The 20,016-nt window shown below is 35.8% G+C and overlaps 1 protein-coding gene across 2 annotated transcripts in view; it reads left to right on the forward strand.

Moving 5' to 3' along the window:
- The window catches only part of LOC147391083 (Transducin/WD40 repeat-like superfamily protein), a 40,596-nt gene that overhangs the window by 9,473 nt on the left and 11,107 nt on the right, over positions 1-20,016 (forward strand). The window contains exons 2-8 of one of the 2 annotated variants that reach the window (XM_086460160.1): positions 10,336-10,441; positions 10,527-12,924; positions 12,996-13,099; positions 13,921-13,990; positions 14,265-15,029; positions 15,942-16,144; positions 18,274-18,397. In XM_086460160.1, the coding sequence (XP_086316286.1) occupies positions 10,558-12,924; positions 12,996-13,099; positions 13,921-13,990; positions 14,265-15,029; positions 15,942-16,144; positions 18,274-18,397 (3,633 nt within the window). In that variant the 5' untranslated portion in view covers positions 10,336-10,441; positions 10,527-10,557. Of the gene's footprint in view, positions 1-10,335; positions 12,925-12,995; positions 13,100-13,920; positions 13,991-14,264; positions 15,030-15,941; positions 16,145-18,273; positions 18,398-20,016 lie in introns of both variants that reach the window. The other variant, XM_086460159.1, reaches the window with a different exon arrangement.

Genomic DNA, 20,016 nt, shown 5'->3' on the forward strand with positions numbered 1-20,016 from the left:
TTTCACCACCTTTACCACCACGACCACGACTTCCGTGATCTCCAGGAATCATTAAAGTTGCTTAATCATTACCAACATTGCCACTCTTTGATGATGTAACTCTCTTAAGTCGAGAAAACATTTATAGAGATCTCAGATTCTGGCTACCTAGGATCTAAGAGCTAATTGCTGCGTACTCTGGTAGGAGAGAAGAGAGGGGTCGAATGACATCCATATATTCCCTCTGTTTCTATGTGGATATCACTAGTAATATGTTGGTACTGATTAAGTTCTTCACACATGTGCATCATAAAGGCAAAAACTTGTTTAGGGTCTTGTCATCTTGCTGCAGAGAAAAGTACTCTTGTGTGAGTTTATAAATCTAGGTGATGTCATTTGATCTAGAATACATGTGTTTCACTTGTTCCCGTACATCCTTTGCAGTTTCCAGGAACATAAAGTTTCCATTGATATGTGATTTCATATTGTTTCCACAACCATGTCTCAATCTGAGCATCTTCTTGCTCCCATAAATCATCACATTTGGATATTTGGAAGTAGGTTTATCTATTAGAACTAGTTACGTTTTCCCTTTGCCTTCAAAACACTTCTATTGCTTTAGATCATTGAATGTAATTGCTTCTATTAAGTTTGATGGAAGTCATCTGAATCCCTACAAGGTCTTGAGAATTCCCTATATGTGTTTTTGCTTCATAAATCAACCATGCGAACACAGTAAAATTGCTTTACAATTTTATTTTTTGGCACTTTTCCATCAAAATTAATTTTCATTAACGATTTTCTACTAGCGGAAAATCTCCCCAACACGAATTCCTTATAACCAAGATCAACGAAAAACCTCTCAAAAAACTAAAAAGAAATCTATCTTGGTGAAATCGCACAGGCCAGAAAAGGTTGAAGAATTGATTTTAAGGATCAAAACGAACTTAAAAAATAATACCAATACCTTTCACCACACCAGAGAACAACAAAACTTGCCCAAAAACATTACCAACCGTTAAAAACTTCTTAGTCCGCTAATATAAAGATCTACACGCAACCACAACCAAAACCACAATTGTACCTCCACATGGACGATTAAATACAAACTCTTTTTTAACCTTTAATCAAATCCATAAGAACCTGATTTTCTTAAGAATCAATTGAGAAATTGTAAAAATAATAAAGAAAAATAAAAAAAGTAATATTTAAACTCTTATGATGTGTTATGATGCCATGTAAATTATGAGTTTAAGAAGGAGAAGAAATTGAAGAAACGTGGGAGTTGAAATTGACTCCAACCATAGCCGCACAATCTATGGTTGAAATTGACTCCAACCATAACCAAATAACATAGGAAGAAAAAGATGATACTACCTCTACTAATAATAACTTAGTACTCCTAATAATGATTAATTGATATATTGTCGATTTAGCGATTTAATTGACTTGTCCTTTATTCGACAAATTTTATGAAATTTGAAAACTTTTGTGACTATTATTATTTAGAAGATAAAGAGAGATTTAGAGGAGAAGCAATGAGAGAGACTCAATAGAAAATCATATTCTATGAGCCTCCTCTCCTATATTTATATAAGAGATTAGGGCTACACTAAGTGGGACGTGTGGAATTGGAAAATACCAGTTTGCTCCCACACGTCTTATACATACCAATTACACTCCCCCTCAAGTTGGAAAATCCAACATGGAACAAAAAACTAAAGGAAATAAACTAAAGAAACTACAGAAAATAAACTATTAAAGAAAAGAAAATAAAAGAAACTAATAAAAAATTACATCCCCCTCAAGCTGGAGCATAAATATCAAGTAAATCCAGCTTGGAGTGGAGCAAATAAGGCTAAGGCGACTATTGTTAAGTGTCTTAGTGAACATATCTACCAACTAATCTTTAGACTTCACGAACGATGTACTAATTTTCCCACATAAAACCTTGTCATTGATAAAGTGACAATCTGTCTCAATGTGGTTTGTTCGCTTATGAAACACTGGATTGGAAACAATATGAATTGCAACTTGATTATCACAATATAATTGCATAGGAGTAGCTATCTTAACACCCAATTCTCCGAGAAATTCTTAATCCATGTCAATTCACAAGTCATAAGAGCTATTGCTCCATATTCTGCTTCTGCATTAGACCTTGCAATCACATTTTGCTTCTTATTCCTCTAGGAAATCAAGTTTCCTCCCAAGACTGTGCAATACTCAGATATAGACCTCCTACAGATGGAGAACCTGCCCAATCAACATGACAATACCACTCTAAGTCTAAATGATCTTTGGACTTATACCACAAACCACGTCCTGGAGATCGTTTAAGAAGTCGAAGGATCCAAACAACAGCTTTTCAGATGAAGAACCTACCCAGTCAACATCACAATACCCCCCTAAGTCCAAATGATTTTTGGACTTACATCACAAACCACGTCTTAGAGATCGTTTAAGAGATTGAAAGATTCGAACAACAGCTTCCCAATGTGGAACCCTTGGTGTTTTCATAAACTGACTCACTATATTTATTGCAAAAGAAATATTTGGACGAGTGATAGTCAAATAATTGAGTTTACCAACTAGTTTTCTGTATTTTCCTGGTTCATCAAACAACTCTCCACTGTCTACTATCAACTTTAAATTAGGGCCCATTGGGGTGTCCATAGGTTTACTTTCCAACATACTTGTCTTATCAAGCAAATCAAGAACGTATTTTCTTTGAGCCAGGTTAATACCTTTCTTGGATCTCGCAACTTCTATCCCTAAGAAATAACGCAACTTGCCAAGATCTTTTGTCTGAAACTGTGTCTGAAGGAAGGCTTTCAACTGCTCTATTCCATTAGTGTCATCACCTGTGATGACTATATCATCAACGTAAACTACCAGAATGATAGTCCCTGAAGAACTGAAGCGAACAAACACAGAATGATCTATCTGACACTGTTTCAACCCAAATTGAACTCTTACCTCACTGAATCTCCCAAACCAAGTTCGCGGAGAAGGCCATAAATGGCCTTTTTCAACTTACACACCATGTCAGACTCTCACTGAGCAACAAAACCAGGAGGTTGCTCTATGTATAAGTCCTCCTCCAAATCACCATTCAAAAATGCATTCTTAACATCCAGATGAGATAAGGGCCACTAAAAGTGGGCAGCAAGGGAGATGACAATACGAACAGAAGTTATTTTTGCCATAAGAGAAAAAGTTTTTGAGTAGTCCACATCATAAGTCTGAGTATAACCTTTGGCCACGAGGCGGGCCTTCAATAGACTCATCAGACAAATACTTCACCACATAAACCCAACGACAACCAACAATGCGCATATCAGCAGGTAAGGACACTAACTCCCAAGTACCATTATGATGAACAACATCCATCTCAACCTCCATAACCTGTCTCCAACTTGAATGAGACAAAACATCCTGTACACTACTAGGAATAGACACAGAAGAAATAGCTAAAACAAAACTACAATACAAAGCAGACAAATGAGATAAAGAAACAAACTTAGAAATGGGGTGCCTAGTAAAATGACGAGTGCCTTTCCTTTGTGCAATAGGAAGATCAAAGTCAAAAGAAGTACTAGATACCTGATCTATAGATTGTGAAGACGATGGTAACGTGTCTACATCTGGAGGAGGATGAGGATCTGAAGTTGTTATTTTCTTTCTGCGAACATAAGTGAGTGGAAATGAAACAATAGGAGATAAATTAGCCACAGCAAGAGGAAGAGCAAACAAAAGATCATCATATTGTATTGAATCTGTAAAATATGATACAAAATAAAAAAATGTAACATTTGCACTGACATAAACATGACGGGTTGAAGGATCATAGTACCGATAACCTTTCTGGGTACAAGAGTAACCGAGAGATACACACTTCACCAAACGTGGATCAAGTTTATCAAAACCAGGAAACGACTGATGAACAAACTAGACACAACCAAAAGTCCGTGGAGGTAAGAAAAATGAAGGACTTGAAGGAAATAGAACAAAATGAGGAGCTTGACCATCAAGAACAGACATAGGCATACGATTAATCAAATAACATGCTGTAAGAATCGCATTCCCCCAGTAAGGTTTGAGAACTTGTATCTAAAACATCAGAGAATGTACAATTTCAAGAAGGTGCTGATTTTTACGTTCAGCAACATCATTTTATTGAGGGGTGCGTATACAAGATGAATAATACCAAATGATGAAAGATAGTCATTCAAAGGTTCAGAATTATGTTCAAAGGACCTCAAATATCATAATGAACTAAATTAAACTGACTCGATACTCTAATAATAGACCTAGATGGATAAGAAACACAATGATGTTTAGATAACTGACATGACTCACAATCTAAAACAAAAATATGACTCAAAGTGGGAACCATCTTTTTTAAAGAGTGGAATGAAGGATGACCAAGTTGACAATGCCATTATTGCGTAGTGATTGTGGCATGAAGAGCAGGTGAATTTCCACCACCATCCAAATAGTAGACCTCCAGATTCATAACCCCCACCAATCTTCCTCTTCGTCTTTAGATCCTGAAAAACACAATATGAGAGGTAAAAAGTCACGGAACAATGAAGATATTAACTTACTGATGGACATTAAACTGAAAGAAAATTTAGGGACATATAGTACAGAAGATAAAGAAAAAGTAGAACAATGAACAACAATTTTAATATCAGAAACCCTAGAAGTAGTATCATCAACAAGAGTGACAAACTGAGACAAAGAGGAAGAATATTGAATGGATGAAAACACACCTGACGACCGAATCATGTGTTCTGACGTCCCTGAATCAATGACCCAAGGAGAAGAAGATGAAACAAGGCATGATATACCTGAGAGCTAGAGTCACAGTGTTGGAGGACGAGGCAGCAGGCGGAGGAGGATAAAGTAACTTGGAATACTCATCATGAGAGATAGTAACCATATCTACATGGGAAGCCACCTGATGAGGAGGATCAACAAAACCACCGCCATTAATGTCACTAGAAATTAGCCTGATTGGCCTAGTTTGTGGATTGGCCATGTAAATCCCAACAGAATTCCACAAAGTGACCATCAAGTTCACAATGGTTACATTTCCTGGGTATACCACGACCACGATCATGACCCTTACTAGAATCATGACTCCCTCCATGGCCTCCACCATGGTTACCACGATACCCACGACTGCCACCACGACCAATACTACGGCCACGACTACGATTTGTACTTCCAAAAACAGTCAATGCTGATTGGTCAGATTTAGACATCAATGATGTAGCACCAGAACCACCAATAGAAGTTCTCTGAAGGCGAGAAAAAACTTCAGTAAGTGAAGACAACTCTTTACTGGTTAAAATATGAGATTTAACAGAATTATACTCGGATTTTAAATCAGAAAGAAAATGAACAACATCCATCTCTTCTTACTATCGACGTAGTAAGGCCAAATTAGTAGTAAGGGGTTGATATACACTGAACTCGTTCTGTATATTTTGAAGGCGAGAGTAATATGCTGGTAAACTTTGATCACCTTGCTGAACGAAAAAGAATTCTTCAACCAACTGATAAATTCAAGAAATATTATACGCTCCAGAATATAGGGAAAATTATGAAAAAAATCCAAAAAAAAAAAATTATTTATCAAAAAGAATCTAATTTTTGAAAAATTAGAAAAATGTAAAAATTCGGACATTGAAAGACCGGTTTATTCTCTCTTCACTTCTCTCTCCTCTACATTTAAAAAAAATCGAATTTTTTTAAAAATACCGGCCATTAAAGGGCCGTTTCTTCTCTCTTCACTTCTCTCTCCTCTACATTTAAAAAAAATCGAATTTAAAAAAAAAACCGGCTATTAAAGGGCCGGTTTCTTCTCTCTTCACTTCTCTCTCCTCTATATTTTAAAAAAAATCGAATTTTTTTTAAAATAATCGGCCATTAGAGGGCCGATTCTTTTCTCTTCACTCCTCTCTCTTCCTCCTCGATTTCAATAACGCAAATTTACTCCCTCATCTACTTTCTACTCGATTTCAATAACGCAAATTTATTCCCTCATCCACTTTTTACTCGATTTTAACAACGCAAATTTACTCCCTCATGCACTTTTTACTCTTCCTTTCTCTCTCTTATCTTCTCTTCTCTTCAAAAGAACGAATTTTTTTTTACTTCATCTTTTTCTTCAACTTCTTCATTCACTAAGGTAAATCAAATTTTTTTAAAATTATTTTGCATTTCAAGATCTTGATCTCAAGATATTAAACTCAAGATCTTGATCTTATGATAAGATCAAGATCATAAGATCCTTATGTCATGATAAAATGATCTTGATCTCATGATAAGATGATCTTGATCTTATTGGGTATGGGTATGAGTACCAAAATTTATAATCTCAATATTCTTTTAGATAATTTTAGAGAGCTTCTCTGCCACACCAATTTTTGCTAATCCCACCGCAAGATGTGTGCTAATTCTTTGATGATTTATTAATGAAATAAGGCATGTTTTCGCAAAAGTTGGCGTGGTAATAAAATCTCTCTAATTGTATTAATTGAAGTGTTAGAGAAATCGTTGTGGTGACAAATATGAATCATTTATCTTAATGATTAACAAGGAGAATTTTTAACAAAAATCTAAAAAATTGTAGCAATGATTTGTCTTAATGCAGCAACAGCCTCTCGTGGACCACTAATGTCCCAATCTCTAAAAAATTGTCCATGATATCGCAATCGTAAATGGGAGTCGTAATCAATCTGCATAATTATAAAATTAATTATTAAATAATTATATAATTGTAACCAATCTGCATTATTAATTTTTAAATAAAAATTCTAACTTGTCCCATCCATATATCACTTGATATATGACCCTGCCGATCGGTTAAAACAACATCTGTAGTCGGACCTTCAGGAATATGTCCATCATTGGTTGCCATCTATTATAATAAATCAAGATCATAAGATATTGATATTAAGGTTATGTGATACATTTAAATGAAGAGTGCTGAATTTATAAATATTTTAGTTAACCTTTATAGTTTCTAACTTAGGAAATTAACCTAAAAGAAAAATAAAATATGACTTAAATGTGTTGCACTCATATTAACTCAACACTACATGTGCATGAAATTACAAAAAACTATGTGTTTTGCCAAAATTACTAAACCCCCTTGCATGTTTTTAACATTGTGTAGTGTTGAGTTCTAATAGGGAAAATTATTTGTTACCTTCTAATTTTATTGTCTTTTATCTTCTCTCCCTTTCTTAATAAAACCTCTCAAATTTAATTATTTTTCCTCAAGTCCAAAGAGGATGTCAGTGTCAATACAGTAAACTTTAGTATAAAAATATTATTCAAAATAATTATTTAAAATCATCGAAGTTTTTTTTTTTCTTATTAAAAGTCAACACTTTGTGAGATTAATATTACGATGATGCATTAATATTTTTTTGTGGGTGATGATAGGAAGATTTATTTTAACATAGGATCATCAAACATGACATTCATGTGGACCCAATAACGAGTACAAAAGGGGATAGGAAAATGAAGTAATACATAAATATTTCCAAACTTCTATACTTCTCTAAGGATTGCTTTATTATTGCTCTTGACTTTTGTGGTGTTGTAATCCCAACATAATTTTTTTACACCACTAATTGGTTCAAAAGGTATCCTGTTTTTTCTAAAGAAAGTTTTTGAAAATATAGTCCCACATTAGATGATTATAAGAGTGCTTGGATTATCTTTATTTCTTTTCTTTTTGTCTATTTTAGATTTTCGAGGTTAATTTCTAAATTAAATTTATACTCAAATTCCATTTTCATTTCGAAGTCCACAAACATGCAAACACGATCAATTAATTGATGTTGATTAATCTAAATCTTTACGATGTGATAAAAAGCATCGTTTACATAGAACACAATGCACCTTCCTTATTTCTATCATCCTTATTTATCTCTAGCAACCCGAACGTAGCATACTCGTTAAGACTTTTGTTAAAACTTCTCTTTATTAATCATTAAGATAAATGATTCATATTTACCGCCACAACGATTTCTTTAACACTTCAATTAATACAATTAGAGAGATTCTATTGCCACGCCAACTTTTACGAACACATGTCTTATTTCATTAATAAATCATTAAAGAATTAGCACAAATCTTGCAGTGGGATTAGCAAAAGTTGGTGTGGCAGAGAAGCTCTCAAAAATTATCTAAAAGAAGATTGAGATCATAAATTTTGGTACTCATTCGCATACCCATACCCAATAAGATCAAGATCATCTTATCATGAGATCAAAATCATCTTATCATGAGATCAAGATCTTTTAATCTTGATCTTATCATGAGATAAGGATCTTATGATCTTCATCTTATCATAAGATCAAGATCTTGAATTTAATATCTTGAGATGTAAACTAATAAAAAAAAAAATTGATTTACCTTAGTGAGTGAAGAAGTTGAAGAAGAAGATGAAGAAATAAAAAAAAATTCGTTCTTTTGGAGAGAAGAAAAGAGGAGAGAGAAAGGTAGAGTAAAAGGTGGATGAGGGAGTAAATTTGCGTCGTTGAAATCGAATAAAAAGTGGATGAGGGAATAAATTTGCGTTGGTGAAATCAAGTAAAAAGTAGATGAGGGAGTAAATTTGCGTTGTTGAAATCGAGGATGAAAAGAGTGGAGTGAAGAGAGAGAAGAAACAGGCCCTTTAATGGCCGTTTTTTTTTTTAAATTCGATTTTTTTTAAATGTAGAGGAGAGAGAAGAAACCAGCCCTTTAATGGCCGGTATTTTTTAAAAAAATTTGATTTTTTTTTCAATGTAGAGGAGAGAAAAGAAACAGGTCTTTCAATGTCCGGATTTTTATCATTTTTCTAATTTTTCAAAAATTAGATTCTTTTTGATAAATAAATTTTTTTATTGGATTTTTTTCACAATTTTCCCTAGAATATATCAGCCAATCTAAATCGAAGTCTCCTTGGTAGAAGATAGGAATATCAAGTTGACACTAATGGTGGAATCTATTTAATTCCACAACCACGTCATAATCTAAATATTTTTCTGAACCCACTTAAAGTAATGAGGATCGTCAGTCTTAGGTGGATCATCTTTCAGATACTTCAACTTTCTCTTGGCAGAAAGGAACATCTCAACAGATTTCGACCAAGGGATAAAATTATCTTCATTTAATTTGATCGAGGTCATCTAAAGATTAAAATACTCAGGAGAAGATAGAACGTTGGACTTCATCTCCATCAGAAATCACTCCACGGTAAATAGATCGCACCAAATAAACAAGATTTGAAATACCAATCAGATCTGTTTATGTATATAGCAGATCTAATTCACAAACCAGATTACAATAATCAGATCTGATCGAATATGATCCATGTACTTATAGATCAAATCACAGATGACTAAAGTCCCCCTCTTTTTTTTTTTTATTTTATAAATCGCAGATATTCGGAAAGTAGATCTGAACCTCATAGGGAAAAACATACCACCAAACCAAAACTTGCACCACCGAACTACAACACACCAACTTCAAACATACTCACATACTGTGAGTATTCACCAACTAGAAGATTAAAATCCTAGGTTGTAATTAGAAGTCTATGCTTTTAATACCAAGTAGATTGAAGAAGAAGAAATGGAAATAGGAAGAGAAGAGTAGGTTCTCAAGCTTCAAGATCTAAACCTTGCTCTGATACCATGTTATTGTTTAGAAGATAAATAGAGATTTAGAGGAGATGCAATGAGAGAGACTCAATAGAAAATCATATTCTATGAGCATCTTCTCTTATATTTATATAAGAGAATTAGGGCTACACTAAGTGGGACGTGTGGAACTAGAAAAGACCAGTTTGCCCCCACACGCCCTATACATACCAATAACAGTGACCATGAGCATTTATCATATAGAATTGTGATAAACTGACTAAAGAAAAACATAGGGAAAAAATCTATGGTTTTGTGCACGTTCCACATCAGTTGAGTATATTTGAGTATCTCTCTTTGTGTCAGTTTATCATTATTCTTTTCATATATTGAGTTCTATCTTTTCTGATTCCTATTTCCTACAAGGAAAATGTGACATGATTTTGTTTGTATTTTCTTTCTTTCGTTATATGATATGTAATTGGCATACGACAATAATGATTTGTATCGTAAGATATCACATTACATAATTCATCGCTAATCTTATTATTATGTAAAAATAATATTTTTCTATAAATTATTTGAGATGTAATGCTGGCTCTACAAGTCCCATTTTCAAAATTTGCTAAATCTGACACTCTATACAGGTGTCGGAGACTGACACACTTCCCTGTATATACTCTAATTTTTATTAATTTGGCAGGAGATTTGGCCGATGGCAATGTTGTGTGGTCATGCTTCCACTATAGTTGGTCTTGATATTTGCATGCCCGTCACTGTGGATGGGCAAATAAAGAGAGAGAACCCAAGTAATGTAGTAGTAAACTCTACCTCAGCTGGTTTTGGTGCACTAATAAGTGCTTGTACTGATGGTGTATTGTGCATCTGGAGCAGAGGCAGCGGGCATTGCAGACGGAGACGGAAAATGCCCCCTTGGGTGGGTACCCCATCATCGGTTTCAACAATACCGGGATCACCAAGATATGTTTGTGTTGCATGTTGTACTGTTGATACTGTCCATGTGCCGAACCATCAGTCTATGGACCCTACTGAAGGTGATGTTTCAGTAGATAAAGAATCTCAGCATAGAAGATCCTCAAAGTGTGCTGTGGTTATAGTTGATTCATATAGTCTTAATATTGTCCAGACTGTTTTTCACGGGAATTTATCTATCGGAGTGTTGAAATTCATGGTGGTAGTTCCATCTTCTGAGGACACGGCATCGCCATCAGTGGTTGTGGCTGATGCACTTGGGAAAGTACAATCAATTATGATACCAAAGGAGTCTGACACGGACACGTTGATGTCTGTTTTGACAGATGGTTTGGGTGATCAGGGACATTTAGTATCAATTGCAACCCATGGAAAGCTCTTAGTGCTTATATATAGAACCCACTGCACATTTTGGTTAGTGTCCAGTGGGGTTGTAATTGGTGAGATATCTTTAATAGATAGTCCCCTCTGTGATGATAGCCTTCCCTCTCAATCTCATATTGTTGGGGGTATGTTTCTTGTTTTCAATGATGATGAGAACAAATTGCATACGAAGGGCCCAACTGAAGGATTTATGTATAACTTTGCTGTTTGGAACAATAGAGGTGCTGCAATTATGTATACAATTTCGTATTCAGATGGCATATTTAAGTTCGAGCCATTCTATGAGATCCCTTCTGTCTCTTATCCGTTTGACGTGAAAATATCCATTAGTTTTTGTCAGTTCAACAGTAAGCTTCTTCGCATGGAATCAGTCAGTTTTATTGTTGAAGAGTCTTTGTTGTGGAAACCTCACATTACAATTTGGTTATTATCTCGGAAAAATGATTCCCATGGCCAGTTGGACCAACAAAGCAAAATACTTGGTGAAGGTGGTTTTTTTGGTGACTGGATCGGGAGCTCTTGTCCTACCTCTAATGGGGAGTCTGAGGTAACTTTGCAGCAGAGTTGTGGAGGAGAAGGCGACAAGGGTCTCGTACTAAAAGAACAAATTGTTTCATCTTCATTGGTTCTTTTCGAAAACTTTTATGCTCCATATGCCATGGTTTATGGTTTCTATGGTGGGGAAATAAAAGTGGTACGATTTGATATGTCTTTTAAAGAAATGGATTCTGTCAACGGAAGTCCACATAATAAGGTGGAACCACATGTATCTGAACAATCTTTTTCTGGACATACGGGTCCAATTCTATGCTTGGCTGGACATCGCATGGTGGGAACCCCAAATGGGAAAAGTTCGTGTCGGATTTTAGTGTCGGGTAGTATGGACTGCACCATTCGTGTGTGGGACCTCGATACAAGTAATATCATTACTGTGATGCACCATCATGTAGGTCCCGTCCAACAGATTATCCTACCCCCACCATGGACAGACCATCCTTGGAATGATTGTTTTCTCTCTGTCGGGGAAGATTCTTGTGTTGCACTTGTTTCCCTTGAGACTTTGCGGGTGGAACGAATGTTTCCTGGACATCCTAACTATCCTGCAATGGTTGTGTGGGATGGTACTAGAGGTTATATAGCTTGTCTATGCAAGAACCATTTGGGAATATCGGATGCGGTTGATATCTTATATCTTTGGGATGTAAAGACGGGTACAAGAGAGCGGGTCCTCCGGGGTACAGCTTCACATTCAATGTTTGATCATTTCTGTAAAGGCATCAAAGTAAACTCGGTTACTGGAAATGTATTGGGTGGAATTACTTCTGCATCCCCATTGCTTCTTCCATTAAGTGAAGATGTGAGCTTTTCACAATCTCATTTTAAGAATCTTGAGAAGGAGGCCACTTCATTGCACACGATTCAGAGGAGGACATCAAAGTTCACCGAGCCTACTAGTAGAGAAAAGTCTGCAAAACAACATCCATCCTCACAAGCACTTCAAAACGAGAAGCATCCCATCAAATGCTCTTGCCCTTTCCCTGGAATTGCTACTCTAAGATTCGACCTCTCATCTTTAATGTTCCCTTGTCAAACCCATACACAGAATGGCCATATGTTGGACCAGGGACCTCAGACACCAAGTTCTCACCTTGCAACTTCAAACAATAGTTCTGAGGCACAAGGGACAACAAGTGATCCGGTACAAGAACATGAATGGGTTAAATCTCTTGAAGGATGTTTAATACGCTTCAGCTTATCATTTTTGCACTTGTGGGATGTAGATCATGAGCTAGATAGATTGCTAATATCTGAAATGAATATCAACCGACCAAAGAACTTTGTTGTATCTTCTGGTTTGCAAGGTGATAGAGGGTCTGTGACATTGACATTTCCGGGTCCACATGCTGCTCTTGAGGTATTTTCCAGGAACTTTGTTTATTGCTGCAACCTGTTATCTGTTTGGCTTATCTCAGAAAGTCATTTCAGCTTTGGAGGTCATCCTCAGAGTTCTGTGCAATGCGGTCATTGACAATGGTGTCCCTTGCCCAGCGCATGATTAGTTTGTCACTTTCTTGTTCAGCAGCTACCAGGTATTAGTGTCCTTTTCCATAAAAACAGTATAATTTACATAATTATTTACCTATTTATGTTTCTCACTCAGATATCCTCATTGGTGGAGCTTCAACATTTTCATTAAATAGTGAAAGATGGATTCTACATATTTTACAATTATAACATGTATAAATAAGTTTTATAAATAAATGAAAGTATTCAATACTTCAAGAAGAACAATCAGCAGAAAAAGTAGATGAAGAAGAACAAGAAGAAGGGAAGAGGAAGAAGTAAAAGTAAATCAGAAACAACATGTGTTGTTGCTGCTACGACACAATAGCAACTGGAACTGTCAATTGGCGGTCCGGGCTGGGCTTAGTTGAGCCCTAACTTGGCCTTAAAAGGGTGGGCTTTAGCTTAGACCAGCCCGTTACCCCTATCAGAACTAAGTCAACTAAGCCCTTACTTGGCCTTAATGGACTCGGGCCGAATAATAATGATAAAATGTAAAATTGAACATTTTTAATAGTAAAAATTATACTTTCCAAACCCAAATAAATATTTTTTGTATGTAAGGCTTATACAATCAACTTTGAAATTGGTGTCTTATTTAAACAAAATACATTTATTTATTCAATTTTTAGTGAGATGTGCACCTGATACGCCTTGCCTTTGGTACTCCTCACTTATACTGCATCGCCTCAGCTTCAGTGTGCCCTGCCTTGAGGCGCAGCGCACCAAGGCTCTTGCCTTGACTACACTGATTCTGGGCACATGGTTAGTTAATGAGTATTTTACCCTATTTGTTGGGCACTTTCTGTTTTGTCTATGTTTTACCCTTTTTCGTATTCCTTTGCAGTGCGATGGCCGCATTCTATACTCGTAATTTTGCAGAGAGAGTTCCAAATATAAAGCCACCTTCACTCCAGGTTGCCTATAACGCTAATGGTTGGGCATAATCTTTTATTAACTTAAATTATCTTGTCTTTAGTAATGCCACCTAAAATTATAATCGTTACTGGTAAAAATTTCATCAAGGATGATGGACTTTAGGATCATTGTATTTGTTCCGTAGTACTCAAAATCCACAAAGTTACTTAGAAGATAGAAACGAGGTTGCATTTTATTTGTTGCAATCTTTTTTTTGTTAATGCTGCTAGTGCGGTTATGTTCCTAATGTAATAGTGTTGTTTTTTTTCACAGCTCTTAGTGAGTTTCTGGCAAGATGAAAGTGAACATGTGCGCATGGCTGCACGCTCTCTGTTCCACTGCGCTGCCTCACGAGCTATTCCACAACCACTCTGTAGCCAGAAAGTAAATCAATTCGCTTTGCTTTCAACCTTTACAGAAGGTACAAGAGAAGACGAACACAAACATTTGAATACGGATGATACATCTGAGGTTGAGGATCTCAGCATACTTGCATGGCTTGAATCATTTGAGATGCAAGATTGGATTTCTTGTGTTGGAGGAACAAGTCAAGATGCAATGGCCTCTCATATTATTGTTGCATCTGCGCTAGCCGTCTGGTATCCAAGCCTTGTGAAACCAAGCCTAGCAACATTGGTTGTTCACCCATTAATGAAGTTGGTTATGGCCATGAATGAGAAATACAGTTCAACTGCAGCAGAGCTCTTAGCGGAAGGGATGGAGAGCACTTGGAAGGCATGCATTTGTCCTGAAATACCCCATTTGATTGGGGACATTTTTTTCCAAATAGAGTGTGTAAGTGGTGCACCTACTAATTCATCTGTACAAAATCCAGCTATAGCCGGTACTATTCGGGATACTTTGGCTGGGATTCTTCTTCCAAGCTTAGCAATGGCTGATATACCGGGGTTCCTACATATGATAGAAAGCCAGATTTGGTCTACTGCTTCTGATTCACCTGTTCATTTAGCATCCCTCATGACTCTCATCAGGGTTGTTCGGGGTTCTCCTAAACCGTTGGCTCAGTACCTTGATAAGGTTGGTAAAGCTAATTACTTGAAATAGGTAGCACTTTGTTCTCAAATCTTAGATCAATTCAAATTAACACAAGCCTATGTCAGAAACCACTGATTAAACCACTCATGGATCAAATAAAGACAAAGCGTGACTTGATATTATATAGGTCCTATCTAGGAGGTTTCATCAGCCAGAATAAACTCCATTAGATGATCTAATAACTGGATCTATACTAATATTTTTTGATTCTATCTTCTTCTTTAGCCATTCGATATATGTTTCATTGACCATCTAAGATATTGTAATAAATCAAATGGTTAGGTTCATCTAATTGGGCAATATCTTGCAAACATCTCCTAGGCTATAGAAAACCAGGTGGAGCCCATGGAATTGTGTGTTCGAATTCTTCTTCATGTGTATTGTTTTCCTCGTTAGTGTTCTACATTCGATTGTCAGGGGAAACCTTTGCCCTAGACCTATATACATATTCCCATCAAGGCAGAAAAAATTGTACATTCAAAATGGCGCTATTTCTGTTACCATCACTCATCCTGCTATTTCATTTCTTTGAAAATTACTTAAATAGCTCCAACAGTGGCAGATTAGTGGGTAAAGCATTCATCTCATATAAGTTATAACCCATTTATACTGATTTTTTTCCATCTGGGTAGTATCTTCTTGAATGACTTATCTTGATCGATACACATCATTTCCATTTAGATTTTTCGTCATCCACTATTAATAGCTTTGTCATCCTTCATGTCATCATTTCCAAGGATGTAGATGCATCGTACTACTGCAAAGTACTATATCCAAAAATTATCTACCTTTACAAAATTTGGTATTTAGTTTTATTTTCAACCAACATGGTGTAATTGACTTCCACTTGCCATTTTGTATTAATAACCCTGAAATTTGGATATATATTTGCAGGTAGTGAACTTTATTTTACAGACTATGGACCATGGGAACTCAGTCATGCGGAAAAATTGCCTCCAGAGTTCCATGGCAGTATTGAAGGAAGTCGTACGTGTATTCCCTATGGTATCTTTGAATGATACATCAACACGATTGGCTGTTGGGGATGCAATTGGAGATATCCACAGCATTACAATTCGGGTATATGACATGCAAAGGTATTACCAAAAGAAGAAAAGTAGAAATCATAATTTTATATATTGTGTCTTCGTTGGGGATATACAATGATGGGAGATGCATTCTTGCTTTTTCAATTTCCGATCATGATGGTCTGATCAGTGTAGGACCTCTTTGATGGAAAACAACAACAAAGTGCTTTGGTAAAACGATCATAAGGAGCTAAAACTTGGGAGGACTGAAAAGTTAAAGGTCCATAAACTGATGCAGTTTTGGGACTATATTGAAGACATTCTATAATTGGAGAGCTCAGTTGAACGAGCATATACCATTTGTTGGGTTTGAGGGAGAAGCCAACTTACATGGGATGACACCACACATGTACACAGAGATGCACACAAACACACATACCCATACGCATATGTATGTATCAATGTTGTCAAAAGTGTTAGACAGTGACTAGGTGATCAAGACCCTTCAGGCTAGACTTCGCCTAGGTGAAGTTTAAATAATAAATCATTTATTAATTTTCTTATTCGTTATCTATTTTAGAAGGGTTAAAGAATAAAAATAATGAGCAAAATGATTAAAGAAAAAGTAATAAAGTTCATAGCCATGTAATGCCAAAGTAGAAATAGAATAGGGAAGCTAAATGCAAAATTCCAATAACTAACTATTGAAGAAAAGAGGGGAAGAGGTTGAGAGACTCGTTCTTCCACAGGTTCTTTACCAATCAAAGAAAGAAGGGGAAGGGGTGGGGGGGGGGGGGGGGGGGGGGTTGCATAGACATTCCTTTCTAAACATAGAAAACTGAGATCTATAGGACTTCAAAACATGTGCTAATATCCCTAAATTGTGAAGGCTATACATCTCAGATGATTATAAAAGAAAGTCATGAAAGTTCAAATTCAAATTTGTATGACTTAGGTGTTTGGGGAAATATGTTTCTGTTAGGATACCTTGGAGATGTCTGAGTCAATTTGTCGTCTATTCTTAGAATATGCAAGGGGATAAAAACATTTGAATGTGAAGTGAGCACTAGAGGGTCACTTTTGTCTTCTTTCAGCTGTTTAAAGTCTCTTTGAAGGCTAAAAACCATTTCAAGTGTTTTTGTGTTGTGGTCGAGAGCAGAGCCAAGGGGGGTGAGTGGGGGCAGTTGCCGCCTCTCAAATTTTTGGAATGTAGACACCTTCTTACGTTTTGGTCAACATTTGAGATGCCACCTGCGTTTTCAATTGACATGCCCCCTTTGAAGTCTGAACTTGTTGCCCCCATAAGCTTTGATGAGTATTTATGATACCCTTTGTATTTTAAAAATAATGACACATGCCCATTTAGCTTTGTTAATCCTCTTTCCCCCACATGTTTTGGGTGATTTAAATACCCCCTCTACATTGGTGGATATTTGAGACATGCCCATTTGATCTTGTTCTTATTTTCAAGACTAACCAAAAATAACATAGATATATTTTTCAACCTTTAGCCAAGAATCTTTTTTTTCCCCTAAATTCTTTTTTCTCTTCATCCTTATGGTAAATTCATTTTAATATAGTAAACTTAATTTTCAATCCATCATTTTCAACCTCATCTTAATCCTTTTTAGAAAATCTTAGAATTTTCTGGAAAATGAGAAATGATCTTGTTTTTTAGGTTTAAGGTTAAAGTAGATTAATCTTAAGGTTGAAGACATAGTGTAAAACTTTTTGCTTAAGTGGTTGAAGATGATTGGCTTAATTGGGAAGATAAATAGATTTTGGTTTTAGTTTGAAGACAAGGTTATTGTGATTATTTTAAATAAGTCTAATAGAAAAGACCAAGGTAAGCGAGGTAGGTAAGCATATTGGCCAATATTTCAAAATCCATATGTTTTTGAACTGATGAGATTACCTTATTAAGTCTTCTTTCATAAGCTAATGAGAAATGATATAAATGCCCTTTTCTTCAACCTCTAAAAAAAAACACTTGAAATTTTCTCCCCAAAACTGGTCATCTTTTAAAAAAAATAAAATAAAATAAAAACTGGTCATCTTCATCAACCTTAATGTTTAACTATAGTTCTCTACCCCCCACCCCCCATGAAAATCCTGGCTTCGCCCCTAGATGTGGTGTATCTTAAATATAACAAATTATTTTAAACCTTGTCTCTTACTTTCTTTTTTCACCCATGTAGTGTGACGAAAATAAAGGTTTTGGATGCAAGTGCACCTCCTGGACTACCAAGTCTACTTGGAGGATCCTCAGAAATGATGGTAACAACTGGAACTTCATCTCTGAGCTTTTCACCAGATGGAGAGGTATGATGAACATGTTCTTAGTGCCCATAAAATATTACAAATTTTACTTTTATAAATGGGGCTTCTGATGTCTGGCCTTCATGCTTTTGTTGGAACCCATCACCATTCTTTTGAAATAAGTATGGTGGAATGTCATGTCCCCAACTGTAAAATCAAGATCTTCAATCGTCCAATTAGAATATATTTGTTCTGCAAGATTGTTGAATAGAACATTAAAATGAAGATGAATGGAATAGAGAACTAAGAAGAAAGAAAGAAAGGAACTAAAGGAGAGAGAATGTGAATTTATTTTGAACCTCCTGACTTAATAGTGTTTAAGTTTGTTTTGACCCTGCTGACTTATATATTTAAAAGAAATTTTAAAAACTAAATGCACCCTTGTAACTCCCAAAATTACATAAAAGACCATTCCACCAAATTACTGAACACTCCCTCTCAAGTTCTGCATAGATATTTATCATGCCCAGCTTGCTAAGAATAGATTCTAATATTGTCTTAATAATTCCTTTAGTGAGAATATCAGCTAGTTGATTCTCAGTCGTTACAAAAGGTAAACAAAGATCTTGGGACATAACTTGCTCATGAATAATGATGTATCTATTTACTTCATTGTACTTTGTGCCAGTCTCCAAATTCAGTGATTTGTTGAAAAAATTGTGCTCTTTCTTCACCGATTAAATCTTGATTTAAGTGTCTCTTTCTATGGGTTGTGACTTTTACCAACTTCATGAATAAATCATGAACTTCTCGATTAAATCGGGAAAGAAGAAGGGAATTTTGCTACTATTTTAGTAATTCCGAAATTCAATGACATCGAATTGATGGTATTTGTGATCAGTGGATGAATTTTAACTTGGATTCGTGGTTTTAATCTTTTTATATATTGAGCATTATAAACTTTAAATGTGTTGTAACCTATAGTTACCTTTTGTGGATGTATAAAGGATATCAATACAGGGTTTGGTGATCTATTATCTTTGTTTTTGTATCAGATTTGATGATATAATTTGAGAACACCACTTAGTAGGAACAATTACACAGCCACAAACCCACCCTAGTCCCATTTTTTCCATCTTCTTTCCTTGTACTTTTCCGTTTTTTCGTAATTTTTCCTTACCGACTTATTATGATGAGTTGCATTGGATTTTGTGTTATGCTAATGGCTGCCTTGTTATCATAAATTAGCTTCATAGGAGCATCAACCTTAATTCCCAAATCACGCAACATAATTTTCAGCCACAAGAACTCCGCTAAACCATGCATCATGGCCCTGTATTCCACTTCTACACCAGACATAGCTACCACGGTCTATTTCTTACTCCTTCAAGTAACCAAATTTCTTCCCACGAAAGTGTAGTGCTTTATAATTGACCTTTTGTTATCTGCATTACCAGCCCAATTTGCATTTGTGCAAGCTTTTATTTGCAGTAGATGGTCATGATCTACAAGCAATAAACCTCTTCTAAGAGATGCCTTTAGATATCTCTAGATTCTTTTAACCATTTCTAAGTGGATCTGTGAAGCTCGTATGAACTTATTCACCACACTTACTGCATATAGGTCTAGTAAGATGTAGATATAGTAGTCTACCAACTAGCTTCTGATGGCCTTAGTTATTA

Source organism: Akebia trifoliata, chromosome 11 (assembly GCF_017979445.1).
Source record: "Akebia trifoliata isolate Shusen 1 chromosome 11, ASM1797944v1, whole genome shotgun sequence".
NCBI lineage: Eukaryota > Viridiplantae > Streptophyta > Magnoliopsida > Ranunculales > Lardizabalaceae > Akebia > Akebia trifoliata.